Source organism: Oncorhynchus kisutch, linkage group LG8 (assembly GCF_002021735.2).
Source record: "Oncorhynchus kisutch isolate 150728-3 linkage group LG8, Okis_V2, whole genome shotgun sequence".
In the NCBI taxonomy this organism is placed as follows: Eukaryota; Metazoa; Chordata; class Actinopteri; order Salmoniformes; family Salmonidae; genus Oncorhynchus; species Oncorhynchus kisutch.
The window spans coordinates 13,726,008-13,749,028 of NC_034181.2; the positions used below are offsets into that span (position 1 = coordinate 13,726,008).

General features: G+C 39.6%; 1 protein-coding gene across 10 annotated transcripts in view; it reads left to right on the plus strand.

Moving 5' to 3' along the window:
• The first annotated feature begins 387 nt into the window (after positions 1-387).
• Positions 388-23,021, plus strand: part of LOC109894950 (potassium channel subfamily T member 1) — a 143,356-nt gene continuing 120,722 nt past the window's right edge. For 7 of the 10 annotated variants that reach the window (XM_031829691.1, XM_031829694.1, XM_031829695.1 and 4 more), the window contains exons 1-3: positions 401-991; positions 13,995-14,043; positions 16,569-16,736. In XM_031829691.1, the coding sequence (XP_031685551.1) occupies positions 961-991; positions 13,995-14,043; positions 16,569-16,736 (248 nt within the window). In that variant the 5' untranslated portion in view covers positions 401-960. Of the gene's footprint in view, positions 992-13,994; positions 14,044-16,568; positions 16,737-23,021 lie in introns of all 10 variants that reach the window. The other 3 variants (XM_031829693.1, XM_031829700.1, XM_031829701.1) reach the window with 1 other exon arrangement.

Here is a 23,021-nt window from a genome sequence, read left to right on the forward strand (position 1 = left end):
CTTCGCTACAATAACCCCCGAAAGCCAACTATATACAGAAGCCTACAACCTTCCCTTGCAAGTGAGTCATATAATTCCCTACAGGCAAGCTTTCTGTAGAAATTATGATGAGTTCAAATTAAAACCCACATCTACAGATATTGCCAATTAGGGAGTAAGGCACGTGCGTCTGCATCACTCGTAAACGCCGTATTCTTTTAAAAGCTTGTAATAATAGGGCGCGGAGTCTACTCATTGCTGTTTATTACACGCCTATTTAGAAGAAGATGCAAAAACATAATTGCAAGGTTGTCCAGTAGATGGCGAGGTGTGTATGGTTGGGTTGTATGGGTGGACAAGGAGATTTGATTGGATTCTGAGAACGTGTGTTATCCCATCCATTCCATCAACACAGCTCTTACACAGGGACGGAGGAGGAGGACAGTTGCTGTGTGACAGTAGAAAAAGCATGGATGATGCTATCCTGAAGGGATCACATAGATGCTGTCACTTGACTGGTTTGAAATGGGTTTGATCTTTTTACAAAGAAAACCGTATATTTTTTAACCAATCCATTCACGTAACTAGAGACTGTTGATGTTACTGTTTTGCAAAAACAAATATCAACTTCAAGTAGTCTTTCAAAAAGAACAGCAGTCTGGTAAAATCGAAATATAAAAGGAAAATAATTTCGGAGATCGCCTAGTGTAAACTAATCATAATGTATCCATGAGGACCAGAAGATGCTCGAATTTCTCTACCTCCCGGGTGCATTTTCCGTGGTCGTGGACCCTCTTCAAGTGCCATCCGCGGGGGTCGCTTCCCTTTCCGCCCCTCTTATGTAATCAATGAATAAGACGATTGTTTCAAGCCAGGGTTAATTTTTTTTATCGGAAGACATCCACCACCAGCGTGATACAGTCGGGGCTGCACGGACAATGTGCAGCAGATATTCTATCATAAACAAGACGTGTATTTACGATGATGGGACCGCGGACACCGACAGAGCCAGGTAAGGACTGAACTGAAAACAGTCTTGGCTGACGCCGAGTGCAGTGAAATTGACCGAGAGCCAAACATCTGTAGCCTATTTTGAGAAATTTGGACTCGAGTCACGTGACTTGGACTCGAGTACGAGTCACATTTTGCGACTTGAGAATTGACTTGGCAAAAAGAAAAAACACTTGTCACTCGACTTCGACCTGACCATCTATGACTCGTGACCTAACTTGGACATGAGCTGTACGACCCTAAAGACCCGATATGTCACCTCACGCACAATGTAAGCCTATCTGTCCTTTATATTGGAGTACTGGAGGTTCTGTGCGTTCTGTTTTGTGTCTCGACCAAACAGATTCACAGAAATCAGAGGTTGCGCAGGCCGGGCACAAAGCACGTCTTCTAGCAAAGCGCGCGCCGCTCCACTGTCCTCCAGTATTTATTTAGCAAACGTGATAACACATCGCTCCCGACATACTCAAGCAAGAACTCTTCACATAAATGTTGCAGCAGCCTACACCTAAACTGTATGAGAAGAAAACGAGATGAATTCTCAGTCTGATCAACTAGGCAACTGATAACAACTACAGCCAACGCGCCCTGTCCCCTCTTGCCCTCTGGTCAGGGTAAAGGAAGTGGTGATGTTATGCAGCCTATTTATAGCAAGGGATGGATAGGTTACATTCTAAATGTAATCCGTTAGAGTTACAAGTTACCTGTCCAAAATTGTAATAAGTAACGTAACTTTGGGATTACCCAAACTCGGTAAAGTAATCTGATTACATTCTGTTAGTGTTAGATTACTTTCCCTTTAAGAGACATTAGAAGAAGACAAAAAATGTATGTTACCAATTGAATGACATCTATTGCAGGATAAATCAATGTTAAAGTTTACATAGCTGGCCATATATGGATGTTACATTTTACTTTATTGGTTGGTTATGTAGACTTCTTTTTTTTCAATGTTTTATTTATTTAACCTTTATTTAGCTAGGCAAATCAGTTAAGAACAAATTGTTATGTACAACGACAGCCTAGGAACAGAGGGTTAATTGAACTGCCTTGTTCAGGGACAGAACAACAGATTTTTACCTTGTCAGCTCTGGGATTTGATATAGCAACCTTTTGGTTACTGTCCCAACGCTCTAACCAATAGGCTACTTGCCGCCCCAAACCCATCGCTTTCTATTACATCTAATAATATCATATTTTTTTCCCCAAACATCCTTTCTGAATTTTAAAGTTGTCCTCAAAATAATCATATCCTTTTTCAAAAGGATCTGTAATCTGATTACAATATTTTTTCTGAAAAACGTAACAAATTGTCCAATTGCAGTGGTTGTGTCTGTGTAAAGGTTTGGGCTCCTGAGTTTTTCCAGAGTTTCTTTAAAACCATGTGACCTGTTTAGAAAATATTTGTATATCTAGGTGGCAGGTAGGCTAGTGGTTAAGAGTGTTGGGCCATTAACTGAAAGGTCAATGTTTTGAATCCTGAGCCGGTCAGGTGAAAAATTGGTTGGTGTGCCCTTGAGGAAGGCACTTAACCCTAATTACTCCTTTAAATTGCTCTGGATAAGAGCCTCTGCTAAATTACTAAGATGTTAGTCTGGTCCCACTCCCATATAAATAAATTTTTACAACTAATAATTAATCACTGTCATACCCTATATGATCCTGATTTGCACCTGGTTAGGTTACCAGATTAGGGAAAGCTCCAGGCCTCCGGGAAAACAATTTGTCCCACCACTGTGGGACCTGTGGTGCATCAGGGCATCATCAGTCCCCAAAATGGTTGCATTTGTTTTCAAAGACTATGTGGTAGTGGAGGACATAAGAGGTGCAGTTTGTAAAACATGTGGGTCCAAAATCACTGATGCATTGCAACTGCAATGAAATTGGCATAAAACACTTAACCATTGACTTGAGGACTCGAACCCCAAAAGTAGGGAGGGACTTGACTCGGCCTGAGCTGTGGAACTTGGGACATTACTTGAGACTTGCTTAGGACTTACAAAATTGTGACTTGGTCCCATCTCTGCTAGTTGACAATGCACTGTTGCCGTCAGTCGTCCATTCAACTTTTTATTTATTTATTTATTTATTTTACCTTTATTTAACCAGGTAGGCAAGTTGAGAACAAGTTCTCATTTACAATTGCGACCTGGCCAAGATAAAGCAAAGCAGTTCGACAGATAAAACGACACAGAGTTACACATGGAGTAAAAACAAACATACAGTCAATAATGCAGTATAAACAAGTCTATATACAATGTGAGCAAATGAGGTGAGAAGGGAGGTAAAGGCAAAAAAGGCCATGATGGCAAAGTAAATACAATATAGCAAGTAAAATACTGGAATGGTAGTTTTGCAATGGAAGAATGTGCAAAGTAGAAATAAAAAAATAATGGGGTGCAAAGGAGCAAAATAAATAAATAAATAACATTTTAACATTGTAGGCTGCTGTGTATCTTTGCGATAATTCCAAACATGTTTATTGGGATGTCTAATCTGGAGAAAATAAATATTTAGAAAGGAGTATTAGTGAATGGCATTATTTTAATCTGATTTAGTGCATTTGAAATCCAATTGCATGACAGGCTAAGATGAACTATTGTGGTCCAACTTGTTTTAGGGTTTGTTACATTGTTTTTTAAATTTACTTTAATTTGTAAAGAACAGAACAGAATGAACATTGTGACTTCATTCAATGAATAAACTGTTAAACAAATCAAAATATATTTTATATTTGAGATTCTTCAAAGTAGCCACCCTTTGCCTTGATGACAGCTTTGCACACTCTTGGCATTCTCTCAACCAGCTTCATGAGGTAGTCACCTGGAATGCATTTTAATTAACAGGTGTGCCTTGTTAAAAGTTAATGGGAATTGTGGAATTTCTTTTCTTCTTAATGCATTTGTGTCAATTAGTTGTGTTGTGACATGGTAGGGATGGTATACAGAAGATAGCCCTATTTGGTAAAATACCAAGTCCATATTATGGCAAGAACAGCTCAAATTAGCAAAGAGAAACAACAGTCCATCATTACTTTAAGACATGAAGGTCAGTCAATCCAGAACATTTCAAGAACTTTCAAAGTTTCTTCAAGTGCAGTTGCAAAAACTACCAAGAGCTATGATGAAAATGGCTCTCACGAGGACCGCCACAGGAAAGGAATACCCAGAGTTACCTCTGCTGCAGAGGATAAGTTCATTAGAGTTAACTGCACCTCAGACTTCAGCCCAAATAAATGCTTCACAGAGTTCAAGTAACAGACACATCTCAACATCAACTGTTCAGAAGAGACTGTGTGAATCAGGCCTTCATGGTTGAATTGCTGCAAAGAAACCACTACTAAAGGACACCAGTAAGAAGAAGAGACTTGCTTGGGCCAAAAAACATGAGCAATGGACATTAGACCGGTGGAAATCTGTCAGATTTTTTCTGATTTTTGGTTCCAACCACTGTCTTTGTGAGACGCAGAGAAGTTGAATGGATGATCTCCGCATGTGTGCTTCCCATTGTGAAGCATGGAGAAGGAGGTGTTTTTTTGTTGTTGCTCGTGACACTGTCTGTGTATAGCAAGGTAGAACAAAAACACACAAGTTAAAAAATCTGAAATAAGAAGCACACGATAAAGTAAGGAAGCACACTATATACAGTGTCAGTTCCACTACCATTTTTACAATGTGCAGGGATACTGGATCGATAGAGGTAGATATACAGTGGGGCAAAAAAGTATTTAGTCAGCCACCCATTGTGCAAGTTCTTCCACTTAAAAAGATGAGAGAGGCCTGTAATTTCCATCATAGGTACACTTCAAATATGACATACAACATTAGAAAACAAATCCAGAAAATCACATTGTAGGATTTTTAATGAATTTATTTGCAAATTATGGTGGAAAATAAGCATTTGGTCACCAACAAACAAGCAAGATTTCTGGCTCTCACAGACCTGTAACTTCTTCTTTAAGAGGCTCCTCTGTCCTCCACTCGTTACCTGTATTAATGGCACCTGTTTGAACTTGTTATCAGTATTAAAGATTTTGAGTGAAAACCTCCTTCCATCAGCAAGGGCATTGGAGATGAAACTTGGCTGGGTCTTTCAGCATGACAATGATCCCAAACACACCACTCGGGCAACGAAGGAGTGGCTTCTCAAGAAGTATTTCAAGGTCCTGGAGTGGCCTAGCCAGTCTCCAGATCTCAACCCCATAGAAAATCTTTGGAGGGAGTTGAAAGTCCGTGTTGCCCAGCAACAGCCCCAAACCATCACTGCTCTAGAAGAGATCTGCATGGAGGAATAGGCCAAAATACCAGCAACAGTGTGTGAAAACCTTGTGAAGACTTACAGAAAATGTTTGACCTCTGTCATTGCCAACAAAGGGTATATAACAAAGTATTGAGATAAACTTTTGTTATTGACCAAATACTTATTTTCCACCATAATTTGCAAATAAATTCATTAAAAATCTTACAATGTGATTTTCTGGATTTTTTTTCTTCTCATTTTGTCTGTCATAGTTGAAGTGTACCTATGATGAAAATTACAGGCCTCTCTTATCTTTTTAAGTGGGAGAGCTTGCACAATTGGTGGCTGACTAAATACTTTTTTTGCCCCACTGTATATAGGGGTAAGGTGACTAGGCATCAGCATAAATGATAAACAGAGTAGCAGCAGTTTGTATGTGAGTCTATAAACAGAGTAGCAGCAGTTTGTATGTGAGAGTATAAACAGAGTAGCAACAGTTTGTATGTGAGTGTATAAACAGAGTAGCAACAGTTTGTATGTGAGAGTATAAACAGAGTAGCAGCAGTTTGTATGTGAGTTTATAAACAGAGTAGCAGCAGTTTGTATGTGAGAGTATAAACAGAGTAGCAGCAGTTTGTATGTGAGAGTATAAACAGAGTAGCAGCGATTATGATTTTTCAACGCCGATACCGATCCCGATTATTGGAGGACCAAAAAAAGCCGATGCCGATTAATCGGACGATTTTTATTTATTTCTTTGTAATAATGACAATTACAACAATACTGAATGAACACTTATTTTAACTTAATATAATACATCAATAAAAATCTATTTAGCCTCAAGTAAATAATGAGACATGTTCAATTTGGTTTAAATAATGCAAAAACAAAGTGTTGGAGAAGAAAGTGAGAGTAGTTTGCAAGTTCAAACCCCCGAGCTGACAAGGTACAAATCTGTCGTTCTGCCCCTGAACAGGCAGTTAACCCACTGTTCCTAGGCCATCATTGAAAATAAGAATTTGTTCTTAACTGACTTGCCTAGTTAAATAAAGGTAAAACTATTTTTTTAAGTAAAAGTACAATATGTGCCATGTAAAAAAGTTTGAGTTCCTTGCTCAGAACATGAGAACATATGAAAGCTGATAGTTCCTTTTAACATGAGACTTCAATATTCCAAGGTGAGAGGTTTTAGGTTGTAGTTAATATATTATTTATAGGACTATTTCTCTCTTTACCATTTGTATTTCATATACCTTTGACTATTGGATGTTCTTATAGGCACTTTAGTATTGCCAGTGTAACAGTATAACTTCCGTCCCTCTCCTTGCTCCTACCTGGGCTCGAACCAGGAACACATCGACAACAGCGACACTCGAAGCAGTGTTACCCATGCAGAGCAACAGGAACAACTACTCCAAGTCTCAGAGCGAGTGATGTTTTAAACGCTATTAGCGTGCACCCCGCTAACTAGCTAGCCATTTCACATCGGTTACACCAATCATTAGGCTGATAGGCTTGAAGTCATAAACAGCGCTGTGCTTGCAAAGAGCTGCTGGAAAAACGCACGAAAGTGCTGTTTGAATGAATGAATGCTCACAAGCCCGCTGCTGCCTACCACCACTCAGTCAGACTGCTCTATCAAATCATAGACTTAGTTATAACATAATAACACACAGAAATACAAGCCTTTGGTCATTAATATGGTCAAATCCGGAAACTATCATTTCGAAAACAAAACGTTTATTATTTCAGTGAAATACGGAACCGTTCGGTATTTTATCTAACGGGTGGCATCCCTAAGTCTAAATATTCCTGTTACATTGTACAACCTTCAATGTTATGTCATAATTACTTAAAATTCTGGCAAATTAATTCGCAATGAGCCAGGCAGCCCAAACTGTTGCATATACACTGACTCTGCGTGCAATGAACGCAAGAGAAGTGTCACAATTTCACCTGGTTAATATTGCCTGCTAACCTGGATTTCTTTTAGCTAAATATGCAGGTTTAAAAATATATACTTCTGTGTATTGATTTTAAGAAAGGCATTGGTATTTATGGTTAGGTACAGTCGTGCAACGATTGTGCTTTTTTCGCAAATGCGCTTTTGTTAAATCATCCCCCTGCGTTGCATCGATTATATGCAACGCAGGACACACTAGATAAACTAGTAATATCATCAACCATGTGTAGTTATAACTAGTGATTATGATTGATTGATTGTTTTTTCTAAGATAAATGTAATGCTAGCTAGCAACTTACCTTGGTTTCTACTGCATTCACGTAACAGGCAGGCTCCTCATGGAGTGCAATGAGAGGCAGGTGGTTAGAGCGTTGGACTAGTTAACTGTAAGGTTGCAAGATTGAATCCCCCGAGCTGACAAGGTAAAAATCTGTCGTTCTGCCCCTGAACAAGGCAGTTAAACCACCATTCCTAGGCCGTCATTGAAAGTAAGAATGTGTTCTTAACTGACGTGCCTAGTTAAATAAAGTTGTAAAACAAACAAATAGGCAAAATCGGTGTCCAAAAATACCGATTTCCGATTGTTATGAAAACTTGAAATCGGCCCTAATTAATCGGCCATTCCGATTAATCGGTCGACCTCTAGTTTGTATGTGAGCGTATAAACAGAGTAGCAGCAGTTTGTATGTAAGTGTATAAACAGAGTAGCAGCAGTTTGTATGTGAGTCTATAAACAGAGTAGCAGCAGTTTGTATGTGAGTCTATAAACAGAGTAGCAGCAGTTTGTATGTGAGTGTGTGTCAGTATAAATGTATGTGCATTTGTGTGATTGAGCAGATGATGCAGTGAGTGTCCGTGTGTGTTTTGGAGTATCAGTGTGTGTAGTGTGTAGGGCCCTGTGAGTGTGCATAGAGGCAGTGTAAAAATAACAATGAAATACAAAGGTCACTGGCCCTCTCACGTCATCTCCCCACACTCTCATCCCTCCTTACAGGAGGCTTCTCGGGGTTTGTCCTCTGGGCTGCTAATCAGTCTCTATCTCTCTCTCTCTTGCTCTCTCTCTTTCTCTCTCTCTGCTTCCCTATTCAATTTCAATTTAAGGGCTTTATTGGCATGGGAAAAATATGTTTACTTTGCCAAAGCAAGTGACATAGAAATAAACAATAAAAAAATAACAGTAAACATTACACTCACAAAAGTTCCAAAGGAATAGAGACATTTCAAATGTCATATAATGACTATATACTATATAGCACTAATGGGAAAATAAATAAACATAAATATTGGGTTTATTTACAATGGTGTTTGTTCTTCACTGGTTGCCTTTTTCTTGGGGCAACAAGTCACAAATCTTGCTGCTGTGATGGTGTGATCTGAGGGAAATATGTGTCTCTAATATGGTCATATATTTGGCAGGAGGTTAGGAAATGCAGCTCAGTTTCCACCTCATTTTGTGGGCAGTGAGCACATAGCCTGTCTTCTCTTGAGAGCCAGGTCTGCCTCTCTCAATAGCAAGGCTATGCTCACTGAGTCTGTACATAGTCAAAGCATTCCTTAAGTTTGGGTCAGTCACAGTGGTCAGGTATTCTGCCACTGTGTACTCTCTGTTTAGGGCCAAATAACATTCTAGTTTGCTCAGTTTTTTGTTGTTGTTAATTCAAGTAATTATCTTTTTGTTTTCTCATGATTTGGTTGGGTCTAATTGTGTTGCTGTCCTGGGGCTCTGTGGCATCTGTTTGTGTTTGTGAACAGAGCCCCAGGACCAGCTTGCTTAGGGGACTCTTCTCCAAGTTAATCTCTCTATAGGTGATGGCTTTGTTATGGAAGGTTTGGGAATCGGTTCCTTTTAGGTGGTTGTAGAATTTAATGTATCTTTTCTGCATTTTGACAATTAGTGAGTATCGGCCTAATTCGTCTCTCCATGCATTATTTGTTTTACATTGTACACAGGATATTTCGTGTTTTTTGGTTGGTGAGCAGTACCCAGATCTCACAACCATAAAGGGCAATGGGTTCTATAACTGATTAAAGTATTTTTAGCCAGATCCTATGTCGAATTGTATGTTTCTTTTGATGGCGTAGAAGGCCGTTCTTGCCTTGTCTCTCAGATCGTTCACAGCTTTGTGGAAGTTACCTGTGGCGTTGATGTTTAGGCCGAGGTATGTATAGTTTTGTGTGTGCTCTAGGACAACGGTGTGTAGATGGAATTTGTATTTGTGGTCCTGGCAACTGGACCTTTTTTGGAACACCATTATTTTTGTCTTACTGAGAATTACTGTGAGGGCCCAGGCAGGTCTGACAGAATCTGTGCAGAAGATCTAGGTGCTGCTGTAGGCCCTCCTTGGTTGGGGACAGAACCACCAGATCATCAGCAAACAGTCGACATTTGACTTCAGAGTCTAGTAGGGTGAAGCTGGGTGCTGCAGATTGTTCTAGTGCCCTCGCCAATACGTTGATATACAGTTTATTCGGAAAGTATTCGGACCCCTTGACTTTTTCCACATTTTGTTATGTTACAGCCTTATTCTGAAAAGGATTAAATAGTTTTTTCCCCTCATCAATCTACATACAATACTCCATAATGACAAAGCAAAAACAGGTTTTTAGAATTTTTTGCAAATGTATTAAAAATAAAAACTGAATTATGACATTAGCATAAGTATTCAGACCCTTTACTCAGTACTTTGTTGAAGCACCTTTGGCAGCGATTACATAATTGAGTCTTCTTTGTTATGATGCTACAAGCAAATCTATATTTGGGGAGTATCTCCATTATTTTTTGCTTATCCTCTCAAGCTCTGTCAGCTTGGATGGGGAGCGTCGGTGGACAGCTATTTTCAGGTCTATCCAGAGATGTTTGATCGGGTTCAAATCCGGACTTTGGCTGGGCCACTCAAGGAGATTCAGAGACTTGTCCCAAATCCACTCATGCATTATCTTGACTGTGTGCTTAGGGTCGATGTCCTGTTGGAAGGTGAACCTTCACCCCAGTCTGATGTCCCGAGCGCTCTGGAGCAGGATTTCATCAAGGATCTCTCTGTACTTTGCTCCGTTCATCGTTCCCTCGTTCCTGACGAGTCTCCCAGTCCAAGCCACTAAAAAACATCCAGACAGCATGACGCTGCCACCATCATGCTTCACCGTAGGAATGGTGCAAAGTTTCCTCCAGATGTGACACTTGGCATTCATGCGAAATAGTTCAATCTTGGTTTCATCAGACCAGAGAATCTTGTTTCTCATGGTCTGAGAGTCCTTTAGGAACCCTGAAGCTCTGTCAGAGTGATCATCTGGTTCTTGGTCACCTCCCTGACCAAGGCCCTTCTCAATTTGCTCAGTTTGGCCAGGCTAGGAAGAGTCTTGGTGGTTCCAAACTTCTTCCATTTAAGAATGATGGAGGCCACTGTGTTCTTGGGGACATTCAATGCTGCAAAAAAAATATTGGTACCGTTCCCCAGATCTGTGCCTCGACACAATCCTGTCTCGGAGCTCTACCGACAAATACTTTGACCACATGGCTTGATTTTTGATCTGACATGCACGGTCAACTGTGGGACCTTAAATAGACAGGTGTGTGCCTTTCCAAATCATGTCAAGTCAATTGAATTTACCACAGGTGGAAAAATCTCAAGGATGATCAATTGAAACAGGATGCACCTGAGCTCAATTTCGAGTCTCATAGCAAAGGGTCTGTATAGTTATGTAAATAATGTTTGAAAAAGACATGGGGACAACACAGGGACGAAGTCCAAAACAAACCCATCTATAAAATACACAGGGATGTAACCCAAACAAAAGAGAGAGGTTTAAACCTCTTAATATTACATGGGACGAGACCCGTCATAACACTACATGGGACGAGACCCGAAATAACAAGTGCACAATACACGTTGCACGAAAGCCTAAACAATAAAGCACAGGTACTCACAAGACCAACTGACATGGGAACAGTAACCGACAAGGACAATGGGGAACAGAGGGCACATATATAACATACTAATCAGGTGGAATGGGAACCAGGTGTGCGTAATGAGACACGACAGCCCGGGGTTGGTGGTAATGAATCCAGTTCAGTGACGCCTAGAAAGCTGGTGAAATAGACCTGGTGCATGGAATGAGCAGCAGTACTGGGGGACTCTGTGCCATTATAGGGTAGTGTGTGTAGATTGATGAGAAATATATATAATTTAATCCATTGTAGAATAAAGTCAAGGGGTCTGAATACTTTCCGAATGTACTGTATATGTTGAACGAGGGTGGGGCTTAAGCTGCATCCCTGTCTCAACCCACGGCCCTGTGAAAATAACACTTTTTTTTCTCCAATTTTAACCGCACACTTGTTGTTTGTGTTAATGGATTTTATAATGTCACTGCTGTCCTTGTCTGTTCATAAGGCTAGAACTGAGATGGGAAAAATTCCCATTCATCCTGGAACATGATTCAGAAGATTGTAAAGTTAGGGGAGTTAGTGTTTTTGCCTGTTTTTAAGACTCCGATCGACAACACTGTTTGTGATGACTGCAGTTGTTTATAATCTTCAATTGTATCTTTAACTTGTGACACTTGGTCTTTTGTGTGTATTCTGTATTTTTCTGTAATGTTTTGTGGACACACTGCTATTTCCTTGTTTTGCATTCTTGCCATGTCACCCTCGCAAAAGAGGTTTTTAACCTCAATGGGTTTTACCTGGTCATATAAAAACAATTTTAAAAGGTTGTATGTTTTCCCCCAACACCACTTTCCATCAATTTTTACAGCAGAGCTCCATGCCAAATTGAGTCCAAATATATCTATTTTTATCAACAAATCAACAAATCAGAGCCTCAGTACATTGTTTTCACTGAGGAAATGTAGATGTCTGCTGTTGATGATACTTCTCTCTCTCTCTCTCTCTTCTCTCTCTCTCTCTCTCTCTCTCTCTCTCTCTCTCTCTCTCACTCTCTCTCTCTTCTCTCTCTTCTCTCTCTCTCTCTCTCTCTCTCTCTCTCTCACTCTCTCTCTCTTCTCTCTCTTCTCTCTCTCTCTCTCTCTCTCTCTCTCTCTCTCACTCTCACTCTCTCTCTCTTCTCTCTCTTCTCTCTCTCTCTCTCTCTCACTCTCTCTCTCTTCTCTCTCTTCTCTCTCTCTCTCTCTCTCTGTTATGAGCCCACTCCAGCCTGTCCATTCTCTCATGATGACCGCCTACAGGGCTGACCCATATAGTCATTAGCCACTTGTGTGCATTGGAGAGCTCCCTATGTACTGTATGAGAGCTCCAGATAAGGAGTTGGGACGTTGAGCATGGTACAAAGATTGACCCTAAAAGCACCAACATATTTCGACCACTATATTTTCCTCCCCAAACTGGAAATGATGGCAAAAAGACACTTTCTGTCAAACAGTAACACTTTTTATTTTATTAACATTTTGCAACACAAGTAAATGATTTACATTTCCCAAAATAAGCATATTGTACACACATTAGAACATTTTCACACAATTAAAAATCTAATTCTATGTTTATGTTTTTCATGTTTTGAATGGTCATTTAATGTTTTTTTTCAGAGGTTGAATTTAATCGATTGAGCTAATCTGACATACCAGTATTAACAAAAATAGCCACTGCTATGCTATGGTGATATGTTATATAGGCTACAGTATATGGGCACCGGTACTTTAACTTTGGAATGCTATGGGCTATCAACTGAACTTGTTATAGAGACAATATGTAAATATATATTTTTATTTTTGAGTTATAGTGGCTGCCACGCGCCCCAGGGGCCAAATCTGCAGTGGCTCCATATATGTATATGTTCAGAGTACATACTGTACATCTATCTACCTCTGGGCCAACATTTATGATTTGAGCCCACTACTATTGAGTCCACATTTTCAGCACACCACTAGTATACAAAAGAGAGATTACTTTTCTTTCCTCCATATTAACACAGAAATCATTGTGTTTTTATGTCTGTAAGCTAATTAGTTGCTTGATAAAGTCTGTACATTTCTGAAGGACCAAACAAAGGGTTTAGAAATGATGTCCTTTTTTTGGAGTGAAGCATTCGTCACACACAAGATCAGCAAATAACCCATTTGAGTCCCATATTGTCCACCTAGTGTTTTTACAGCAAATCACAGCTCCACGTAGCACATTGCCTAAATTTATAACAGTAGTATTAACAATTTTTCAGCAGGGACCCCATTTTTTCCCCAAGAATTTCTTGCGATCCCACCCCAAATCTGATGACACAACCTTAAAATCGGTACATTTTGATTTGACATCATCAAATAACTTTCAGTTCATTGCATTTTCATCTCTTATCAAAATGAAAAGAAACCAATAAATACATTTACTCAATAAAATCTTTCTCAAAAAATGTATTCCATACTCTCAAATATATATATTTCTTTACTTTTTGGCAACCCTACTGCTGTTTCCATTGCGACCCTGACTTTGAATACCACTGATGTAAAACATTACTTTGACTTTTCATGAAACTGTGTTATGGTGAGACATAAGCCATCCAGAGGGTTTGTCCCAGCTCGTCTTAGCCATCAACCGCAGGTTGGAGTAATCCTTAAAGAAGGAAAGTAAAAGAAGAGGTAACTTCAGAGGGATTGGTTTGCCTCAGCAGTAGCACAGAGTTAAGCTGATATGTATGCTGTGTGTGTTATCGTGTTACACACTGTATACCCCCCACCTTGTAGATTTATTATCCATGTTGAACTCTGCTTTCCTCTCTCTTTTCCTCTCGTTTCCTCTCTCTCTCTCTCTCTCTCTCTCTCTCTCTCTCTCTCTCTCATTCCTAAATCCCTCACCAAGACGCGACCATGAGCCCGCTGCGTCGATCCTCGAGATCCCATGGTGACAGGTAATGTTTCTTGTCAACGTGACAAGGACTGACATGAAAATAGTGTGTGTGTGTGTTTGTATCGGCTGTAAGCCTATGTTTGTTTGATCTTCTACTTAAACACTCCACCAGTATCAATACAGCAGCCATGATGAAACGGTCCCAGAGTGATCCTGGATAATTGAAACCTGTTTATCTTCATTTGACTATGTTTAATGCTGTATTCAGTGGACTGCTCCGACCAATACTACCGTTCTGTACAGAACATTTATTAAACATTGCCTCCCAAATGACACCCTATTCTCTATTCTCGCGCACTACTCTTGACCAGAGGGCTGTGCTCAAAAGTCGTGCACTACTGTAGCTATATACACATGCTGTATCTTAATTTGATCATTCTGTTGTTGCAGGAATGTTCTTGCTCAGCAGGAAATGCCCACTTGTTTCGTACTCAAGGTTCAAAAAGGCTTCTAAAGTTAGTCATTTCCACGTTAAAATATTTACCCTAACGTAAAATGGATCAACCATACAAAAAATCCATTCATTATAATCCACATAACAATTCACATGACCTGTTGCTTGCAGGATTATTTTCGTGCTGTGTTTTCAAACTTTCTCAAATGAAGATACGGCATCTGTAGGAAATAGGGTGCCAATTTGGGATGCAGGCTATATGTTCAGCTAGGGAGATGGTCTGTGTTCTCTAGGGGGTTTAATGCATCATGAATACATCATGTATTGTCGCCGTGGAAATCGTCCTCAGACATCAAATTTCACATCATCAAAATGTGCCAACTATGTGGCGTAGTTATTTAATGCGGAGAGAAACCTTTCCATTTTAACTGGATGCAAATAGCTTAGGATAATCTTACCATTCAATTACTGCACAAGTTGATGGATTTAACATTTTCCCTCTCCAACAGGTCTGTTTCTAAAAATCCCATCTAATGCCAAAAATGGTTGGAATTCTATTCAGCATTTATTTATACATTTTTGCTCATGTGGTGAAAATGTGGATGGCCCAGACTCTGGGCAGTTGATCAGGCCATTGATTTAATCAGATTTTATATATTTGTGTTAGTGCTCATTGTGGATCTGTACAACTCTGTTTTGATCACTTTAAACACTCACTGCATGCACACACACAAACACACACATGCTCTTGCATCGACCCAGATATGAACAAATCCCTTGATAAAAATGTAATTTCCTTCTCTGCTTGCTTGTCATTCCTTTCCCTTTCATTGCAATGGAACGTTACAGAATAAGAGGAGATAAAGTACATGGATGTGCTTGTTAAACCTTGCTGTCAACCATTGAGACATATCATAGTTGTACCTCTGTGCTGTCAACAACTCAAAACGTATCATATCCCACTGTGAGACTATATTCTAACCTCAGTGCTCTGTCAAATCAAATCAAATCAAATCAAATCAAATTTTATTTGTCACATACACATGGTTAGCAGATGTTAATGCGAGTGTAGCGAAATGCTTGTGCTTCTAGTTCCGACAATGCAGTAATAACGAACAAGTAATCTAACTAACAATTCCAAAAAAACTACTGTCTTATACACAGTGTAAGGGGATAAGGAATATGTACATAAGGATATATGAATGAGTGATGGTACAGAGCAGCATAGGCAAGATACAGTAGATGAAATCGAGTACAGTATAACATATGAGATGAGTATGTAAACAAAGTGGCATAGTTAAAGTGGCTAGTGATACATGTATTACATAAGGATGCAGTCGATGATATAGAGTACAGTATATACGTATGCATATGAGATTAATAATGTAGGGTAAGTAACATTATATAAGGTAGCATTGTTTAAAGTGGCTAGTGATATATTTACATCATTTCCCATCAATTCCCATTATTAAAGTGGCTGGAGTTGAGTCAGTGTCATTGACAGTGTGTTGGCAGCAGCCACTCAATGTTAGTGGTGGCTGTTTAACAGTCTGATGGCCTTGAGATAGAAGCTGTTTTTCAGTCTCTCGGTCCCAGCTTTGATGCACCTGTACTGACCTCGCCTTCTGGATGACAGCGGGGTGAACAGGCAGTGGCTCGGGTGGTTGATGTCCTTGATGATCTTTATGGCCTTCCTGTAGCATCGGGTGGTGTAGGTGTCCTGGAGGGCAGGTAGTTTGCCCCCGGTGATGCGTTGTGCAGACCTCACTACCCGCGTTGTGCAGACCTCACTACCCTCTGGAGAGCCTTATGGTTGAGGGCGGTGCAGTTGCCATACCAGGCGGTGATACAGCCCGCCAGGATGCTCTCGATTGTGCATCTGTCAGCAACTTAGTATGTCAGTGTCAGAGATCATATCAAAAGCTGCTTGCCAGCAATCAGAGATCGTGTCTTAAGTCATCCAACCCTACATATTTTTTTATACAGTATGTCTTTCTTAGATTTCTCATACAGTATGTCTTTCTTAGATGTCTTATACAGTATGTCTTTCTTAGATGTCTTATACAGTATGTCTTTCTTAGATTTATTTATTATACAGTATGTCTTTCTTAGATGTCTTTGTATGTTGTCAGGTCTGACTCCACGGAGACCCTCCAGAAGAACAACAGCAGCAACAGTGGAGTTATTCTGGACATCTCAGCCCTCAAGTTGGAGGTGGACTCTGAGGTCCCTCCTCTACCGCCCCGCTACCGCTTCAGGGACCTGCTGCTGGGGGACCAGTCCTTTCAGAATGACGACAGGTAATGGTAATACACCTGTAAAGATGATATAATATACCTGTAAAAATTATATAATACACCTGTAAAGATAATATAATACACCTGTAATATAATACACCTGTAAAGATTATACAATACGCCTGTAATGATTATATAATGCAACTGTAAAGACTATATAATACACCTGTAAAGATTAACAATACACCTGTAAAGACTATATAATACACCTGTAAAGATTAACAATGCACCTGTAAAGATTAACAATACACCTGTAAAGATTATATAATGCAACTGTAAAGACTATATAATACACCTGTAAAGATTAACAATACACCTGTAAAGATTAACAATGCACCTGTAAAGATTAACAATACACCTGTAAAGATTATATAATGCAACTGTAAAGACTATATAATACACCTGTAAAGATTAACAATACACCTGTAAAGATTAACAATACACCTGTAAAGATTAACAATACACCTGTGAAGATGATATAAATCGGCTGTAAAGATTATACAATACACCTGTGAAGATGCTATAATACATCTGTAAAGATGATATAATATAATACTGCCCAGGGGCACTCATTTACACTGCTGTAAGGGCCCCTGTGTGTGTGTGTGTGTGTGTGTGTGTGTGTGCGTGCGTGCGTGCGTGCGTGCGCGGTAGTTTTTCTTCTTTGCAATTAATTGATCATAATTAGGGATGTGGCGGTCATTAAATTTTGTCAGCCGGTGATTGTCATGCAAACAGCCAGTCTCACGGTAATTTACTGTTAATTAACATAAACATGTTTCGCATCTCCTGGCTTCCACGCATAGCATACAAGCCACTGGTGCAGACCTTTGGAAACATCTACATTTAAAAAAGTATAATTAATGCCAGCCAGGTAGGCTATACTCCTGTTGTTAAGAGGAGCAATGTGCTCAATATTAGGAAGACTGAGAAATAACTATAGTAAGTCTAGCCAATAGAAAGCTGATATAGAGGGCATCACTCTGTTTTCTCACGCAATTGCATAGCCTATAGAAATGTTGCTCAACATGAGCTCATGGGCTCTCATAAAGTGTTTGATTAGATTTTCGATTACATTTGCAATGATGTCAGAGTGATTAGAGGGACAATAGAGTTCTGAGTACCAGGCAGTTAGCAAGTTTGGTAGACTACTAATGAACATCAGCAGCATCAGAGCTGGGAGAAGCCTAGTTACTGTGACTAAACAGTCACATGGAATTTGACTGCCATCATGACTCAAGAGAACTGGAACTGAATTCCCTCAGTCATTGTATAAATGCATTCTGCTTCACTGCTGATATGTGGAGATGTCCTTCAAGGTGGTGCTGAAATGAATGAAACTCAGTGTGGGAAGAACAGAATGGAGTTTTATGTTTATTTGCAACAGGCAGATGTAGCCTAGTGGTTGGTGTAAAATTCTGCATAGTTTATTAATGTGGTTACTAAGTCATTATAACACACTTTAGTCCAGCTGGGATTCTACCGTTTAAAAGTAATTTGAAGGGTTTTGGGTTTTCTATTAGGTGATTGTGGAGCGTTCTTCTGAGAGTACAGATGCTTTATCTTAATTTCAGACGCTGAAAATAATCCTGCATCAACAGGAAATGTGAATTTTTATGTGGATTATAATTAATTGACTTTTTTTTGTAGGGGTAAATACATTTTTCCTTAGGGCAAATCAAATCTGTAATGTTAAATTGGATACAACAACCTTAGAAGCCTTTTTAAACCGTGGATACACTACAAGTTTGCATTTCCTGCTGTGCAAGAAAAATCCTGCAACAACAGGATGATCAAATTAAATTACAGCATCTGTAGCTAGCTTGTTTTCTGAGAATTTGAAAGCACTAGTGGTCTATCAACATCAGCAGCTGCCTGTCACCGTGGGAGTGCTACCTGACTGTATCGTGGGTCAGGCTCTGATTGGCTGACAGGCTGGCAGATTTGATATAGTGTTGCAGTAAAGACTGAGCTTCGAGCCATATAAATACTTTTTACAGTGTGAGCTACGTGATTAATGACAAATGAGTTGGAATTTGGTAAGAAAAACAACTTAACCCAACAAAATCAAAAGTAACCAAAGGTATTGGCATGATGTGTTGTGGATTGAAGCTCATTCGTTTGTTGACAGATATCGCCATTGGGAGAATTTAGTCTGCCAGTAGCAATTGGTTATATAAATTCTTCTTAAAAAATCAGAGCAAGAGTACATCGTTATTTCTCTATTTCTACGGTCAACATGTCCATTCCAGTAGCACACGTCTCACCCAGGAGTCCATTACCGTCTGTAGATTGTATTTCTTCTGAACATGTCCAATATCGCTGTGGCCTGATTAGCTAGTACATCAACTGTATGTATTTTTATTGCTGGAAAGAGTGAAATCCCTTTCTGCTGCTGCCTGACATTTCAAGGTAAAGCGGCTTTTGTGAGAGTCAATGTGACGTCTCACATCGCTCTCTGTCACTTTGTCTTTATCCTTCCCACTTGCTCACTCCCTCTCTCTGACTCTTTTCTCTCTGTCCTTCTCTCTCAATTCAATTCAATTTAAGGGGCCTTATTGACATGGGAAACATATGTTAACATTGCCAAAGCAAGTGAAGTAGATAATAAACAAGAGTGAAATAAACAATAAAAAGTAACAGTAAACATTACACTCACAGAAGTTCCAAAACAATAAAGACATTTCAAATGTCATGTTATGTCTATATACAGTGATGTAACGATATGCAAATAGTTAAAGTACGAAAGGGAAAATAAATAAACATAAATATGGGTATGTATTTATTATTTAGTGTTATTATTTATTTATTGTTATTATGTATTGTTATTATTTACATAGGAGTTTGTTCTTCACTGGTTGCCTTTTTCTTGTGGCAACAGGTCACAAATATTGCTGCTGTGATGACACTGTGATGTTTCACCCAGTAGATATAGGAATTTATCAAAATTGGGTTTGTTTTCGAATTCTTTATGGATCTGTGTAATCTGTGGGAAATATGTCTCTCTAATATGGTCATACATTTGGCAGGAGGTTAGGAAGTGCAGCTCAGTTTCCACCTCATTTTGTGGGCAGTGTGCACACAGCCTATCTTCTCTTGAGAGCCAGGTCTGCCTACGGCGGCCTTTCTCAATAGCAAGGCTATGCTCACTGAGTCTGTACATAGTCAGAGCTTTCCTTAAAATGTGGGTCAGTCACAGTGGTCAGGTATTCTGCCACTGTGTACTCTCTGTTTAGGGCCAAATAGCTTTCTAGTTTGCTCAGTTTTTTTGTTAATTCTTTCCAATGTGTCAAGTAATAATCTTTTTGCTTTCTCATGATTTGGTTGGGTCTAATTGTGTTGCTGTCCTGGGGCTCTGTTGGGTCTGTTTGTGTTTGTGAACAGAGCCCGAGGACCTTCTCGCTCTGTCTCTCCCTCTTTCTCTCCCCCTGTATCACTCTCACCCCCCCTCTCAATATCTCCCTTCTCTCCTTATCTCTCTCAGCAGGAAATTGCTTTCAGTATGTTTTATATCAGCGCCGTAAAGCTGAACTCTATTCTCACCATGCCTAGAACTGACGTTTCTAAATTAGTGCTGTCAAACGAGTAAAATAATGAATCGAGTTAATTGCATTAGTTAATTGCATTTAAATTACATTTTTGAATTTGATTAAAAATATATATTTAACAAGAAGTACATTGAGTTACAGGCATACTTTGATTGTAATGGATGGAAACACAAACTTATGTACATTGGAATATTTTAATAGCATGTTCACCATAAACAACACAAAATGATCTACATTAGAATATTTTAATTGCATGTTCACCATAAACAACACAAAATGATCTACATCAGAATATGTTAATAGCATGTTCACCATAAACAACACAAAATGAGCTACATTAGAATATTTTAATAGCATGTTCACCATAAACAACACAAAAGTCACTAACATAGAAGTATTAATGCTTCCAATGGTTAAGTAGGCCTACTCCCTCTTATCACTGTTATTGCACAGCACAGCACAACACACACACACACACACACACACACACACACACACACACACACACACACACACACACACACACACACACACACACACACACACACACACACACACACACACACACAGTACTGTTAATCTTCAGGCATTCTAAATAAGTGTAACTATCTCTATGGATACAAAGAACAAAGAGCTTTTAAACTTGTCCAACAATGTTCTGAAAACACTGTAACCATCTGTACTGTTCAGATAACTTTACACACATAGGCCTTCACACCTTCCCACATCATCTCTCTCACTTACTCCCGCTCTCCCACATCCTCTCTCTTATACTTACTCCCACTCTCACACATCCTTTCTCTCTCACTTACTCCCGCTCTCCCACATCCTTTCTCTCCCACATTCTCTCTATCTCACTTACTCCTGCTCTCATGCATCCTCTCTCTCTCACTTACTCCCGCTCTCCCACATCCTCTCTCTCTCTCACTTACTTCCGCTCTCCCACATCCTCTCCCTCCCACATCCTCTCTCTCTCACTTACTTCCGCTCTCCCACATCCTCTCTCTCTCACTTACTCCCGCTCTCCCACATCCTCTCTCTCTCTCACTTACTTCCGCTCTCCCACATCCTCTCTCTCACTTACTTCCGCTCTCCCACATACTTTCTCTCCCACATCTTCTCTCTCTCACTTACTCCTGCTCTCTCACTTACTCCTGCTCTCACGCATCCTCTCTCTCTCACTTACTCCTGCTCTCATGCATCCTCTCTCACACAGTCATACACACCCCACTTTTACATATGCAGCCTACCTTTTGGAGCAACCTTATTTGAGTAGCCTATTCCTGTTCAGTTCTTCCTGTGTCATTCAAATTTGTGCATAGCCTAGTCAGTTATCAGGTAGGTAACATGATTAGCTAGCTAAACAATGTTTTTTATATCAAACCCCAAAAATGTGTCTCGCGAGTAGTTTAAAATGGCCTGTGACATGCACACGAATCCGCGGCAGAAAGATAAATCATAGCTCCAGTAATATTGGGCATAACTTTGACAAGATTTTGGCTAGAGGAATACAGTCTTCAGCTATGTAAAGGCACAATCATTGACTGTAGCTGTGTTCCGTGTTGTGTTCTGCACTGAAAAGGATTGATGCGGAAACAGGCGGGCATAAATGGTCTCGTGCTGTGAAGAAATGGCGATTAACGTTGTCAAAACTATTTACAGCGCTAAACATGTCGCTAAGTTTGACAGTCCTATTCAAAATATTGTAGTATTTTTCCTGCTCAAATTGGAGTATTTTTTGTTGTTGTGGGATACTGATTTCTCAGTATTTTCCTTACTGAGAGAAGATGTACATTACATATTTTCTCTTTGCCAGAGCAGTGGTCCATTTTATGTGCAGTTTTTTAAAGATTTATCAAGGTCGGATGAAAGAATGTTGATCCGAAGTTCATAGAGATTGCTTTAGAGTAATATTGTATGCATCAGCAGATTTGTTGATATGGTGTTTCATTTTACTGCACTGAGTATATCACATAACATATTTGACTATTAATATGTACAGTATATTTCTCCATTAAAGCCAGAATAACTTAATGAATAAAGAATAAACACAATGCCTCCCAATGCATACTCCTTCACGTATATTTTCCCTTGGGTGTCTCAGAAGTCACATTGTTGAAGATAATTGTAGCTGGTTGCTGGGCTACCACAGTGTTTTCTATCCATTTAGACACTATAATTTATGGAGATCTCCATGGCAGAGTCTGTCTTCCCTAATCGCAGTCTGTGGGTTTTATGTGAGAAGCATCTTCACGCACTTACAGTTTTTATCAGCTTGTCTCGAAGAACATTATCCAAAATGGAAGCACATGTAATTAGTTCCTCATCAGTGCTGCTTGGTTATTTCCAAACTCCAGAGCTTACAGTAAGCAGAAAATATTTTGGTTTTGGTAAATTTGTTTTGCTATGCTCTGTGCTGATATATAGGATGTTCTGCATCCTTCACCCTCCTCCCTCTTTCTTGGTCTCTCTCTCCCTCTATCCTAACCCAAGCAATATTTACTGTCTTTGGTTTTTAGAAAATAGCTATTTTAACATGCCGTTTGGCATGCTTACTCAATTATCTGGCATGACATAGACCAATTGATAGGGACTCGTCAGGCATTACTAATCAATCACTAACATCCAATTCTCATCCTTACATTATGAAATATAATAATTAATATTAGCGGCCGAGGCTAGTGGGTGGGAGGGGAGGGGTAGTTGTGAGGCCCATCAGGCTCTGCCAGTGCTGTCTTTC